At 40.1% G+C, this 16,309-nt stretch overlaps 1 protein-coding gene across 1 annotated transcript in view; it reads right to left on the reverse strand.

Annotated features, from left to right (window-relative positions):
- The window catches only part of LOC307124663 (protein unc-13 homolog B-like), a 55,939-nt gene that overhangs the window by 15,132 nt on the left and 24,498 nt on the right, over positions 1–16,309 (reverse strand). Inside the window, exon 3 of the mRNA XM_079814038.1 lies at positions 15,099–15,198. Coding sequence (XP_079670164.1) covers positions 15,099–15,198 — 100 coding nt within the window. The remainder of the gene's footprint in view (positions 1–15,098; positions 15,199–16,309) is intronic.

A 16,309-nucleotide genomic window follows, 5' to 3' on the forward strand; every position in this document is an offset into this window, starting at 1 on the left:
AATGTGGGCTACCTGTACTCAATCATTTGCAAAGATGTACTGAGACATTGAGACATGTACTTAGACATTTGCAATTTGATGAAATGAATGAGAAATGCTATTCTGTTGTGAACAATTGCAGAGTGGTTTGGAGGTTTGTCCATGTTGTTTTGAGAATGTAATTTCTGTTTCAAGAAATGAGCCAAACCAATGGAGAAAAACTGTAAAATATGTAAGTATTATTCAATTCAATTAGATTAGATTATTCAATTCGATCGTTAAAATGCGTAAATCTTAAAAAAGGCTTAATTGTTTGGAGTGCAGGCTCTCTTTCATATAGGGTGTGTGCATTAACTTTCAATAATTCAACAGTCCATGTTTTAAAGATACAGTCTTTTTAAAGTAGATGTAAATGAAAGATGCATCTATTATAGTGTAGTACATCATTATCTACATTACAATCCAGCTGTTAGTAATCCTAATCTTGACATTACATAACCAGATGGCCTTGTTCCACTCCACAAGACCAGGATTTGCCCGACAGTGACACAAGCAATTTTCAATTTACATGACATCCATGTTTCTGTGTTTGATGACTGTATACATTTTTTTTTTTCAAAAGTGTCATTCTGCTATTCATTTGTCATTTGACCTAAACATGCACATCACTATAACAACTAGTAATGCACCAACAACAACTATGAGGAGATCTGTCGTGTCAACAGCTCAGACATTAAAATGAAAATAAATTCTGTCAATGCGTCACATACGCATTTCATAACCATATCAGTGCAATAGGAATCACAGAAAAATACAGATATTTGAGCTATGATCTCTAGATAATAGCCGTCCCACCAAAGCCTCTATTTTGGTCACGTAAGCCTCTTAAGAGAGGGCAGATTTTAGTCCATATCGACTGATTTATTAGACTCTGTTATGACCTCATGTCCAATAACACCAGGAAACTCCAATAAAAAAACCTGGTAAACAGATCTTTGTTTTTGTTTGTACAGCAACTCAACAAAAAAAGTGACAGCTCTTTGTAGCATTAATTAAATAATATTTAATTAATTATATTTAATTAATTAACATAATATTGGGACAGCCCTCCAAATCATTGAATTCAGGTGTTCCAATCACTTCCATGGCCAACGGTGTATAAAATAAAGTACCTAGGCATGCTGTCACAGACACGTCAGGTTCCAACCTCCACCAATCACAATGCACGCCATCTCCTGAGTACTGATCACCATCACCTGCACCTCATCACGGCACTCATCACCAGCACTATATAACACACACTCACACAGCACTCCATGTCCGGTCTCGTTCGCATATACTCTGTGTTATGCTTACCTCAAGGACTTCTCTTCGCATACTTACCTGTCTCCAGGGTGTCTCCTTCCCTTTGTGTTCCTCGTCTGCTGTGTGGGTGTGTTCCAGTCAGCTCCTCATCGACAAGGATTAGAACCTCGGGTACGGCTGCATCTCGCTGCATGCGAGGATTCCATCGGCCTTGAGAAATTCATCCAGCTCTCCATTCGCTGTGCCACTTGCATGCAAGCGTGCATCCAAGAGCACCAGGACCAGTATTCCATCAACGTGCCCATCTGCCGATCCGAACCCGTCAGCACCCCAGAACCAGCCCAAGAACCCATGGAAATAGAAAATTCCCGTTTGTCTTCTGAAGAACGCCGCCGTCGGCTGACCCTTCGTCTTTGTCTCTATTGTGGTGAACCAGGGCATGTCATTGCTGCATGCCCCAGACGACCCCCGTGACCCATGGTGAGTGCTATTATTCCTGCTACTCATAAGATGAAACCACTCACCACTGTCGTCATCCTTACTGCCGCTAATGTCTCCCTTTCAGTGGTCGCGCTCCGCGACTCGGGGTCAGCCGGCAACTTCCTCTCCGGTGCCATCTGCCGCCAACTTCACCTCAAGACCACTCCGTCTCCGACCATCTACAGGATCAGTTCCATAACCAGCAGACCCCTCAGTCGCAAGCGCGTCCGCACCGTGGCTGGACCAGTTACACTACAAGTGGGTTTATTACACCGTGAAGAGGCTCATATGCTGGTTCTGGAGGATTCAACTGCTGACGTGGTTCTGGGGCGCCCCTGGTTGGAGCAGCACAACCCTACCATCTCCTGGAAGACGGGCAAAATCCTGAAGTGGGGCGACACTTGCTTCTCTCGCTGTTTGACGGAACTTCCTCTTCCACCATCGTCTCCGCCTGATTTAACTCTCTGTGCCACATCCATCGAAAGTCCAGTTGAACAACGCTCAGTTGACGTCCCCAAGTGTTACGCCCCCTTCAGAGATGTCTTCTGTCCGCAACGGGCTTCCAAGCTGCCTCCACACCGGCCATGGGACTGTGCCATCGACCTGCTTCCGGGTGAACCAGTACCAAGGGGTAAGATATACCCATTATCCATCCCGGAGGAGAAGGCCATGGAGGATTACATCAAGGAAGCCCTCGCCCAAGGTTACATCAGGCCGTCTACTTCCCCTGCTGCTTCCAGCTTCTTCTTTGTGGCAAAAAAGGACGGAGGCTTGCGGCCATGTATCGATTATCGTTCTCTCAATAAAATCACCGTCAAGTTTCGATATCCCCTTCCTCTCGTCCCAGCGGCCCTGGAACATCTCCGTGGTGCCACTGTGTTTACCAAGCTGGACCTCCGCAGCGCTTACAACCTCATCCGGATACGTGAGGGGGACGAGTGGAAGACTGCCTTTATTACCCCTACAGGACACTATGAGTATCTCGTCATGCCGTATGGATTGGTAAACGCCCCCTCCGTATTCCAGGATTTCATCCATGAGGTGCTCCGGGAGATTCTCCATCGATTCGTCCTAGTCTACATCGACGACATACTCATATACTCCCGGAGCCAGGCCGAACATCGCCAACTCGTTGCGGAGGTCCTCAACCGTCTACGTCAATTCCACCTGTTCCTCAAGGCAGAAAAATGTTCATTCCACCAAACATCAGTTTCCTTCCTGGGTTATCACATAGACCACAGTGGCATCCGGATGGACGAGAGGAAGGTGGAATCCATCACCAACTGGCCAGAACCCACAACCATCAAAGAACTCCAACGCTTCCTCGGATTCTCCAACTTCTACAGACGTTTCATTAAAGGTTACAGTTCGATCACTCATCCACTCACCAGTATGCTACGCAATAAGCCCAAGTCTCTGTCCTGGAGCCCGGCAGCCACCAACGCCTTTGAACAACTTAAGAAAGCCTTCACCACCGCTCCCTTACTCGTCCATCCAGATCCAGAAAAGCCTTTCATCGTGGAAGTGGATGCCTCCACAACTGGAGTGGGAGCGGTGTTGTCCCAGCAGCAGGGGACGCCTTGTAGACTCCATCCATGCGCCTTCTTCTCCCGCAAGCTCAAAAATCATTTTCAACGGAAATCGTTCTTCTCCCTCCTAGGTGTGGCCGTTAGCCTGACGTCGGGATATCATCCACAATCGAACGGGCAGACGGAAAGGAAGGTACAGGAAATTGGCCGCTTCCTACATACCTTCTGTCATGACCACCAGGACTCTTGGAACCAGTTCCTGGGTTGGGCCGAGTACGCCCAAAACTCGCTGAAGCAGTCAACCACAGGACTCACCCCGTTCCAGTGCATACTCGGCTTCCAACCTCCACTGTTCCCCTGGGATGGGGAACCCTCCAACGTTCCAGCAGTGGACTACTGGTTCCGAGAGAGCGAGAGGGTCTGGGACTCAGCACACCATCAATTGCAACGGGCCCTGCGCAGACGCAGGATGGTAGCAGACCTCCGACGGTCTGACACTCCTGTCTTCCAGCCTGGTCAGATGGTTTGGCTATCAACCAGAGACATCAGAATGCGTCTGCCTTGCAAAAAGCTGAGTCCCAGGTTCATTGGCCCATTCCCCATCATCAAGCAGGTCAATCCAGTCACCTACCAACTCCGTCTTCCACAAGGGTATCGTATACACCCCACTTTCCATATGTCACTACTTAAAGCTCACCATCCCTCTGTTTCACCCACAGGACCTGACGTGGTTCCCGCCAAACCCCCCCTTCCACTCATCCTGGAGGACGGAACTGCCTACAAGGTTCATGAGATCTTGAACTCCCGACGTCGTGGTGGTCAGCTGGAATACTTGGTGGATTGGGAAGGATATGGCACCGAGGAACGCTCCTGGGTCCCGAGGAACGACATCTTAGACCCCAGTTTACTCCAGACCTTTCACGACAGTCACCCTGAGAAACCGGCACCGCGGGGTAGGTCGTCCACCACGGCGTCGGGGTTCTCGGCCCTCTGGAGCGGGCCGTGGAGGGGGTACTGTCACAGACACGTCAGGTTCCAACCTCCACCAATCACAACGCACGCCATCTCCTGAGTACTGATCACCATCACCTGCACCTCATCACGCCACTCATCACCAGCACAATATAACACACACAGCACTCCAAGTCCGGTCTCATTCGCATATACTCTGTGCTATGCTTACCTTAAGGACTTCTCTTCGCATACTTACCTGTCTCCAGCGTGTCTCCTTCCCTTTGTGTTCCTCGTCTGCTGTGTGGGTGTGTTCCAGTCAGCTCCTCAGTTCTCCAGCGATCTCCAAGCTCCAACATTCATCTATCTGCAAAAGAAAGGACAGTAACTATCTCTATCATATCCATCCAACAACCAGTTCACTCACCTGTGTTACTTCATCTGCTCTACTGTGGTCAAATAAACAACCATTACCGGTTACGTCTGTGTCTGCCTCCTGTGTACTGTAACACATGCAGACTTCTGGTGAGCTGATTGAGACGCACCCAAAGAATGGGTCGCTCTCAGGAGCTCAGTGAATTCAAGCGTGGTACCGTGATAGGTTGCCACCTGTGCAATAAGTCCATTAATGACATTTTCTCACAAATAAATATTCCATGGTCAACTGTTAGTGGTATTATAAAGTGGAAGCAATTGGGAACAAAAGCAACTCAGCCACGAAGTGGTAGGCCACGTAAAATCACAGAGCGGGGTCAGCACATGCTGAGGCACACAGTGCACTGAAGTCGCCAACTTTCTGCAGGGTCAATAACTACAGACCTCCAAACTTTGTGTGGCCTTCAGATTAGCTCAAAAACAGTTTGTAGAGAGCTTCAGGGAATGGTTTTCCATGGCCGAGCAGCTGCATCCAAGCCTTACATCAAGTGCAATGCAAAGCGTCGGATGCAGTGGTGTAAAGCACACCGCCACTGGACTCTAGAGCACTGGGGACGTGTTCTCTGGAGTGACAAATCCCGCTTCTGTCTGGCAATCCGATGGACGAGTCTGGTTTTGGCGGTGGCCAGGAGAACGGTACTTGCCTGACTGCATGGTGCCAAGTGTAAAGTTTGGTGGAGGGGGGATTATGGTGTGGGGTTGCTTTTCAGGGTTTGGGCTTGGCCCCTTAGGTCCAACGAAAAGAACTCTTAATGCTTCAGCATGCCAAGACATTTTGGATAATTTCATGCTCCCAACTTTGTGGTAACAGTTTAGGGATGGCCCCTTCCTGTGCCAACATGACTGCGCACCAGTGCATAAAGCAAGGTCCATAAAGACATGGATGAGCTAGTTTGGTGTGGAGGAACTTGACTGGTCTGCACAGAGTCCTGACCTCAACCCGATAGAACACCTTTGGGATGAATTAGAGCGGAGACTGCGAGCCAGGCCTTCTAGTCCAACTTCAGTGCCTGACCTCACAAATGCGCTTCAAGAAGAATGGTCAAAAATTCCCATAAACACACTCCTAAACTTTACCAGAAGACTTGAAGCTGCATAGCTGCAAAGGGTGGGCCAATTCCATATTAAACCCTACGGATTAAGAATGGGATGTCATGAAAGTTTATGTGCATGTAAAGGCAGGCATTCCAAAACTTTGGCAATGTAGTATAGGTAAACAAATATAATTTATATAATCTGAGAGACACATTTACATGACTGTTTGAATTTAATACAAAATTTTAATAACTAATTGTGCACATGATCTCTGGAGTTTGAGCATTTTCAGCTATGTTCCAAAAGTAAACCTAAAACTTCACAGTTATCTTACACAGCTAAACTGGGGTGATATAATAAAACAGTTTTACCAGTTTGACAGATAAAATCAACATCCCCACCTCAGCATTTAAACCAGAGGCATTAACATTAACTGAAATAAAATATAAATAATAAAATATTACAAATAAAAATATTAATAGAATACTAATACTGTATTAACAAAACAGTTCACTTTAGTCCAAAACACATTAACTACAACAGAACTAGTGCAATAAATGTGGTTTCTTTTCATTTAAATATAGCATTTAAATCAAATCTAGTTGAATTGGAAAACACATTTCGTTACAGACTATATTTCATTGCAAACTTATGTGACTATGCATTTGTGTGAGTGTTCAAACTGGATAAACACTTGTAACCTAATCTATTATTAAAGACGCACCAATAACTGGAATGATGATAAAATAGTTTTGCCTGTCATATCTGAGAAGCATATTTAAACTGGCCATCTACTCATGGCTGAACAGCAGAGTCTAGCCATAAACACAGAAATGACAGCTGGGAATATTGCGTCCGCTCTAAATATGACCGTGTGACAGTTTTCGGCATAATGTGTCACACTAACAGGCCTTTCAAATTTACTCATCTGAAACCTCCTGCTAGCCTCTTGCTATCAAACCTGCTCCCGCTCTCTTTAATACATTCACTTCGTCCTTCTATTCTCTACACACAATGCTGCTTCAATCCCGTAGAGAAAGTATGTTACGTGTGTGTGGATTTTAACCTGCCGATCATTCGTGAGTGCCGAGCAGCAGGACAATAATCCAGGCATAGAGGATCTCTGTCTGAAGAGAACACGCACACAAAGCTGAGCCACTGGCCTAGAATCCTAACACACTATCCCTATAATTATACAATGCTTTCTCAGTGGTAAAAGGAACATTGCTTTTGACTTCAGGCTTTCCAACCGACATAGCAAGACATAGTGGTTTGAACACTTCCTGTCAAATCAAAGGTTAGTAGAAAATGTTTCCAGTAATGTGATGAACTACACATGTGCTTATTCTGCAGGGGAACTGACTTCATACATATACATATACACATACATTATATATATATATATATATATATATATATATATATATATATATATATATATATATATATATATATATATATATATATATATATGGGGGGGGGGGTGTTGAAGGATATATTTTACTCTTTACATACTGTAAATATTATTTTCTACTTAAAAACTATAATTTCGCTATTTTAATAACCCAACCAACGACTCATCTGCACTTTCCAATAGGTTGCACGCACTTTTCGCAAACCGTTACGGAGCTGTTCAATTTTGATTTTGCATTTTTTTTTTTAAACGTTCATATGTGTAGTTCAGATGACCACTTTACAATATTTCAATAACAATTTATTTTGTAGCCTGTGCTATGCTTTGCACGACAAAAAGTTGTGCTGCTAATTATAAGTGAAATGCAAATCCTGAGTTTCGTGTTTTTCCCATTTTCTTAATTCTTGATTTGTTGTTTTTCTGTTTTAATAAATCTGTGTTATCAGAATCACCTTCATTCTTTCATTTGATTAGACATTATGGCCAAGGCAAATTGTCTTTAAAAGTATTAACAAGACTAAAGTTATTTGACGTTCGCTGCAGTCTGGGTTTATCTTAAACTGCCGCTTTAGTGCAGTAAAGCCACAAAAGAGCTATGTGACAATGAGCAAGATTTCATGAGACACTACAATAGGCTGCTATAATAATTCATTAATAAGGAGGACTGTTTTCTTGTACAAAATTAAATATTTTAAGTTAAATGTACAGTGTAAGACATGTAAAAAAGACAAGAGGCTAACAATGTCAAGATCAATGTGTAGCCTGTCTGACACGGTATTTTCACAGACTAACACACGTCACGTCTCCGGAATAGACTACAGTATTTAAAATAGCATATATGCATTAGTTATAGCTCAATTTAATTTACAGAGCAATCCCTGCAAAGTTTTTAGGTTAACTATAGAAGAGACTAGGATTAGTGTGTGTCGCACTCGCAAGACTCGAGACGGTGGGCGTGGCATCACGGTGGTGGCGCTCCATCGTGATGTCGGACAGCCATCACAATGGACGATGATATTCAGTAAAACAGCCATACTGTAAAATACTATTACAATTTAAAATAACAAATTTATTCCTCATTTTGAGCAACCATTACTCCAGTTTTCATTGTTATGATCCTTCAGAATTTTTTCTAATATGCTGATTTGGTGCTCAAGAAATATTTCTTATTATTATCAATGTTGAAATCAGTTGTGCTGCTTAATATTTTGGTGGAAACTTATTTTCAAGATTCTTTCATTAGTAAAACATTACAAAAGAACAGCATTTATTTGAAACATGAAACTTTTGTAACATTAATCAAAATGTCTTTAATGTCACTTTTGATCAATTTAACGCATCCTTGCTAAATAGAAGTATTTTAAAAATCTTATTGACCCTACATTTTTTTAATGGTACAGTGTATACACATATGACATCTCATTATTTAAATTTGGTAAGCATTATATAATTAAACTGTTGACAATTTCACATAATATTTACTCGAATAAACTTAAATAAAAAAATAGAAAGTCAGTAATTTACTCACTGTCAAGTTATCCCAAACACAAGAATCTTACTTTCTGCAGTTTACTCTTTTCCATGGAATTACAATAAATGGAGAATGAAGCATTCATGCTTCAAAAAAAAAAGAAGAAGAAGAAAAAAATAGCCAAAACTTCTCTCAACTAAGTCAAATGTGATCTAACCACTAATATGGTTACCAAAACATTTCACAATGTTTCAATCCAATAGGTCGGGTAATTTTCTCTTTGTGGTTTAATAATTTGGTTGGTCCGAGTTGTCAAGTCAAGTCAAGTCAACCTTATTTATATAGCGCTTTTAACAATGCAGATTGTTTCAAAGCAGATTTACAGTGTTAAACAGGAAAATAATGCAACATAACTTTATTCAGCTGTATAGCCATTCTGGAGAAAACGGTGATGTCATCAGTTCATTTCAATTATCATACAGTGACAGTGTGGGCTTTAGATCAGTAATTAGATCAGTAATTTAGTTTATATGGTTAATTTAGTTTAATAATTATATTTATTTGGATATTTAGTTGAAAAATTTAGAAAAATTTAGTGTCCCCAACTGAGCACGCCAAGCCAGAGGCAACAGTGGCAAGGAAACCAAAACCCCATCAGGTGACCTAATGGAGAAAAATAAACCTTGGGAGAAACCAGGCTCAGTCGGGGTGCCAATTAACAAGCAGTGTATGATTATTATTCTGGCAACTTTACAGGTCAGAGGTCATAATAGATCAGAATTTTCGAAGGATCGGAGGCAACACGCCGGAGACGGGTTTATTGAGGATGCCGTGTCGACGATGCAATTTCAGGGGAGTCTAATTGAAACGTAGACACTTCAGGGTCATGCGTTGGTCTTCTCTGGAGTTGTGTGGATGAGTGTGTCAGTGTCCTGACTGAGGCTGGCTGTTGTTAGTCGTGTTAGTTTGTTTTTGCAGCCTCAGGATCAGCTGAATCAGGGGACTCTTCACAGAGTTCACTTCATGGTTTTTAAGGGCTTTAAAATGATAAGAGTTGGAGTCACTTATTTTTAAATGTTTCCAAAATTTGATGGCTCGTTTCTGCATGTGGATTAGTAGAGGGTATTGGCCTAATTCTGCCCTGCATGCATTGTTCGGCGTGGTCATCTGTACTCTGAGGATACTCTTACAGAACTCAGCATGCAGAGTTTCAATCTGATTTTTGTCCCATTTGTCAAATTCATGATTTAAGAGAGGAACCCAAACTTAGCCATATAGTGCAATAGGTTCTATCACTGACTGGAATATTTTGAGCCAGATTCTGATTGGTATTTCAAATTGAATTGATTTTTTGATCCCTTCTTGCTTTCTCTTTAAGTTAATTTACAGCCAAGTTGAAGTTTCCGTTTGCACTGAATTTCAACCCGAGGTATGTGTAGTCGGTGGCATGATCTATTTTGGTCATACCAAGGGTGAAATTGTGCCTCTTTCCCTGACATCTGTGTCTTTTCTGGAATGTTAGTACTTTAGTTTTAGCTGTGTTAATGGTCAGGGCCCAGGTCTGACAGAACTGATGCAGGACGTCCAGGTTCTGCTGTAGACCCTCTTCTGCACCAGATCATCCGCATACAGGAGGAACTTTATAGAGGAGTCATGTAGTGTGAGGCCAGGAGCTGCTGATTGGTTTAGGAGATTCCCCAATTCATTGATGTAAATATTGAAGAGGGTCGGTGATAGTGGGCAGCCCTGTATCACACCCCGCCCTTGAGTGAAGAACGCCGTTTGTTTATTGCCAATTTTAATTGAGCACTGATTGTTTGAGTACATTGTTTTAATTATGTTGTATGTTTGGGTTCACTCACACGCCGTCACGGTGTAAAAGTGGCGGTGGCAGCGAGTGTGGAGAGTTTTTGTGAGAGAAATTGTGGGACATGAGAAAGTAATGTCTGCCTCAAAAATGAACAGCGCTATCGTAATTTTCTTGAGTACAACAGAAAAAGCAAACGAAGTAGTTCAGAGGGGAATTGTGCTAGAAGGTGTTCTTATCCCCGTTCTTCCACTTTCATTACCGTCTAAAAGAGTTACTCAGTCGAACGTCACGCCCTTTATTAGCGATGTTGTTTTAATGCAAGCCTTGTCTCGTTACGGAAAACTAGTCTCCTCGATTAAAAAAAAGATTTCTCCCTTACTGAAACATGTTGTGTCTTTCAGACGCTCCGTTTACATGATCAGAAACAACGACGCTGATCTAGACTTCTCGCTGAATTTCCGTGTGGATGATTTTGATTATGTGGTTTTCATTACCACTGACAAAATCAAATGTTTCGGCTGTGGCAAAGTCGGCCATTTGGTCCGAGCTTGTCCCAGCAAACAGGAGGAAGACAACCGTTTGGCTGACGCAGAAGGCGCAGTACTGTGCAACCGGACAGTGAGGCTGAGAAGTCCGGTGAGGCCGGTGAAGAGTCCGCGGTGGTACGGGCGAGCAATCATGATGGAGTTCAGAGCGCCGGGACTGCGAATGATGCTTTGTTTTCAATGGGGGAAGAAATCAAAAGTGCAAAAAGGTGTTGAGAACGAGGGAGGCAAAGGTGAGTCAAGCAATAACAGAGATTCAGAAATTGTTATGGGGATGTTGGGGAGGTTGACGGTAGGCCTAATGAAATTGATTCAGAACAAGCATTGTTTAAAGTGGTTGCTTTAAACCAACAATCCCCCCGTGTCTTTTAAATTTTCTATAATGAAATAGCTAGTAAAATAAAGGCTTTTTAATAATTTGAAGAAGAGTGCCTTGGATTTTCTTTTTTCCACATTCATTTGAATTCTCGACCCCAAGGAAGAAGTCAGATAGAGTTCATGATTTTAGACATTTAAAGAAATTAGATCTTGAAGATGTTGTTGATCCGATTGATTCAGAGAGTGACATGGAGTTATCTGACTCCAGTGTTACGTTGTCACAAAGTGAGTTTTCCAGCCGCAATTATGATGTAGATGACATTAAAAATCAAAATCAAATCAACAAAGAACAAGAGAGGGGTGCAGGTCAATGAGTACTTCCCAGACATAGGACATGGGAAAAACAAAGAATTTCATGACTGAAGGCTGTTTTTCAAACAAGGAGGTGTACAGGTTAAAGAAAATAGTTAAAAGTCAATATGGATTTAAATGATGGCAGTGAAAAAGCTTAAATCAATGAATATTCATTTTAGTCTGATTTTATTTTTTATTTTTGAGTATGGCTGTGTGTATTGCATCGCTGAATTGTTTGAAGTCATTAAACAGAAAAAAATTGATGTCACTTGTATCCAAGAAACACACAGTGATGTTAGAAATGCTGCTGATTGGATGCAGGAGTGGGATGGTATTTCTGTACTCAGTCACAACACCACACTTAGTGGGGGTGTGGGTATTTTATTTACGAAGAGTTTTTGTCCAGTCTCTTATCAAGTTGATGAGATTGTAAAAGGAAGAATTTTAAAAATAAGAGCAATTTTTGAAAAATGTGTTTTTGTTTTTGTATATGCTCCAACAGCAGCAATGGAAAGATTGGTGTTTTTAGATGCCCTTAGTACCACTTTACAAAAATGCAGTACTGAAGAATATTTATTTTTAGGAGGAGATTTTAATTGTACGGAAAATAATATTGACCGAGATCACATTGAGCCCCATATGCCTTCACGTGATCGTCTCATTAAGATGATAAATGTGAATGATTTATGTGATGTTTGGAGGCATTTTCATGATGGACAGAGACAGTATACATGGGCTCATGCTTAGACCTCTCACGATAACAAATTTTGCTGGACGATAAATTGGCCAATAAATTATTGCGATAAACGATAATATTGTCGTTCTGAGACCATTTTCACCTAAAATAATGATAATGGCATAATAATGCATAATAATACACCTTTTCAAAGATCAATAAACTTTTATTTCTAAAGACTATTTAACACTGAAAACGGAAAGCATTTTAAATATCCACAATAAATGAACAGAACCAAAACTAAAAAAGCAAAGGACTCTCAGTCTGTTAACAAAAAAATACACTTAAATAAACAGCTGGGAAAACTGCAACGGATGATTGTGTTTTAGGTAGTGCTGGGAATCGATTAAAAAAAATTAACTAATGAATCAAATTTTTTTCTGTAATTAATCACGATTAATACGTTTTTAATGTTTTGATATTGTAATAATTTCAGTTCCTCTCCAAATTAATGTAGAAACAATTTATTGACAGCGTATTTTAAATATGTGTTGTATTGTCATGTTTTTATGAATGAAGGCCAGTATCACCGATGTCTCTATGAAACATTAATGACGTTACATTACAGTATAACTGAAAGCCACCAATTTCAACATTTATTAGGCTTTAAAAAAACAACTTTCAATTTAAGTGAACTTAAAACAATCTTTACATAACCCCATTATAATAAATGTTATTTTTACCTGTGCCTTCCCTGTTAGACATATACAGAAATTTAATAGTTATCAAACTGCATAAATAAATGTATGCAGTTAGTTTCTTAACTGCATAAATAAAAAAATGAAATAAAGATTAATCATCATTAAAGCTACACTTTTCTCTGTTCCCGTTGTTCTTTGATGAACATTAATGACAGGCATCATCAGTGCTCCTGTCACTTTAAGAACAGCCGCTGCCGAACATGACGCGGATCTCACGCGCATCTCATTTTCTCACAACTCTTTTAAGTTAATTTAAGACGTTATTTAACTAATTTAAGACTCCTAATATGAGAATACTCTAAATTCTCTGTGTTGTTGTTATTGTTTGTTCATGAGAAAAAGAGAACTCGATGTGAGTAGGAGACTGACGCGAGTCTGTCTGTGCGTCGAGTGTGTGTGTGTGTGTGTGTGTGTGTGTGTGTCAGAGTGTCACTCGATTAGCTGACATGAGACGCAGCCACACAGACAGGACATTGACATACAGCGCATTCTCATGTGTCTTGTCGCGTTTAGAAGCATTTACATGTATAAGAGTGTGATCATACAATGTAACGCTCTGCAAAAATGGATATAAAAAACGGACGCTGAAAATTATTGCGGCCGGAAAAATTATCGAGCTCATTTTTTTTACCGTGCGATTAATTGATTTATTGACTAATCGTGACAGGCCTACTCATGCTAGCGACAATGTTCTATCTCTTGCTAGATTAGACCGTTTTTATGGTTTTAAACATCAGTTGGGTATTTTTGAAAGTTGTGTCATTTCACCGGTCAGTTTTTCTGATCATCATATGGTATTGTAGCCTGAAGTTGTCATACTCAATTCTAGTCAGAATATGGGAAGCATATTTTAAATTTTAGCATATTTTTAAATTAAAAAAAAAAGCATTTGAGAGTCAGAATTTTTTGAAGCATCGAAAATACATTTTGGTCCAAAAATAACAAAAACTACGACTTTATTCAGCATTGTCCTCTCTTCCATGTCTGTTGTCAATCCGCGTTTACGACTCCGCAGTGATGCTGCTGACGTGTTATCTGGTATCATCTGTACCAGAAAATTTATTTTTCCAGAAAATTCTAACTAACCCACTGATGTCACATGGACTACTTTGATTATGTTTTTATTACCTTTCTGGACATGGACAGTATACCGTACATACATTTTCAATGGAGGGACAGAAAGCTCTCGGACTAAATCTAAAATATCTTAAACTGTGTTCCGAAGATGAACGGAGGTCTTACGGGTGTGGAACGACATGAGGGTGAGTCATTAATGACATAACTTTCATTTTTGGGTGAACTAACCCTTTAACATTTAAAATGAAATGGTGTTGTAATGGAGCATTATGCACTGTTGTTGAAGAGGATTTATTTTTCGCAGTTAGTGTAATTTACCTTTTTGTATGTTTTAATGATTTCCTTGGTACTTATGTGATATAAGGTAATTTTGTAACTTGTTAACTGTACAGTGAAGTGTGATTTTATAGTAATAAAAGGCTTTTTCAAATTCAATTCTCTCTCTCTCTCTCTCTCTCTCTCTCTCTCTCTCTCTCTGGTAATCACTGTAACTGCAGCTGATTCTCAGAGCTGTTCCTGAGGAATTGACAAAATTCTCTCTGGAACAATCCAAAAATCGGGGACAATTTCTAGGACGCTCAAAACCTCCTGAGAGGCCATCAAAAAGCTATTTAACATTAGTCATTACAACAGAAGAGGGTCAAAGGTAAGAGAAACTGAATTGTGTGTAATTTAGAGCAGGAACAAAAGAACAATCAACAAACATAATTTTCTGCTCTATGAAGAAATACAGAACATAAACAGGTCTAACTTTTATATAGAAACAATGATACCCTTTAACCTAAAATAAATATTTTAGTTTTTGTATAAACTATAAAGTTTTCTTGTACATATATAACAATCTTCCATTTTGCACAGCAAAGTAGTTTTGATTGTTTTTTAAAGTCCTTCAGCAAAGCAGCCCATGCATTAGGTGCAAATGTGTGTGTTGTGGTACAGACATGTCCAAAATACTCACAACATGAAGTCCTGTTCCCAGCAGGGCTGGTCTCCTCGCACCGTGATTGTTGTGCTTTTAACATTCTGGACCTTCAGCGTGACGTACACATTAAACTTGTCTGCAAAATAACAAGTAGCCAGGTTAAAACATCAATTTGTTTCTTATGGTTCACCCAAAAACAAAAATCCTGTCACCATTTACTCATCTTCCTGTTGTTTCAAAACTTTATGACTTTCTTTCTGTCATAGGAAAAAAAAAAAAAAAGAGACATTTTCAAGAATTGTACTAGCCCACTAAGTGTTACCTTAGTTCAGGAATCAATATTTTTATGCATAAAATAAAGCAACTCATGTGATGACGTCATGGCAATCCGACAAGTATTGTAATGGAAAATTGAGATGTGACATCTTCCTAAGTGTATTTGTGTGTGTTAAATATTCATGGTTTTATGTAAATGCAATAGTTATTATGTGCAGCGACGCTGTGACAGGTTGAAATAGGCTGTCAGAGGTCAAAACAAGCAGGCATAATTAAAGCTAGATAATAAGTGCCACAAGAGCACCATGAGAGCCGCAAGTACAGAGGAATATGAAGACAAATGCAAGTGCATATATCATCTCTCCATAGATGGTTCTATAAAAGCAACTCCCGGTACACATCTCATTACTTAACATATTCAGAAACTACAGTCTGTTTTGAATAATATAGACAATTTTCATTGAAATTCTGAACTGTGAGATGTTAACTTTCAGAACTCAAAACTTCTCTATTTTAACTATGCTACAAAACATGAGGGCGATTCTATAATTGCAGACATTTGTTGTCCATTTATAATTTTTTTCTGCTTTTTTAAAATGGTTATTTTTAATTATTTTAGTAATTTGTTACTCATTGGCATGGATCACAAGATGTTACAAGCCATAACAATAGGATATTTTCTGTAAAAAAGTGTCTTACATAAACGAAAATCATGATTTCTTGTGTCTGAATTTCCATCATGTATCATTGTGCAATCAAAATATTTTATTTTACTTTTGGTAAGATTTAATTTGTTTTAATCATAAAAGCCCTAAAAAGTCACTTCACTAATTCTACAACATTAAATTGTTTAAAAATTACTTTTATCTTATAAAAATGTGTGTCCATAAATTGTGTCTGTTCTGTTACCGTACCATACTTTACCTTTAAATTGGTGGAATTATCTCCCACAACTATGTAAGATACAGAAA

This window comes from Gobio gobio (genome assembly GCF_949357685.1).
Source record: "Gobio gobio genome assembly, chromosome: 4".
NCBI classification, from domain to species: Eukaryota; Metazoa; Chordata; class Actinopteri; order Cypriniformes; family Gobionidae; genus Gobio; species Gobio gobio.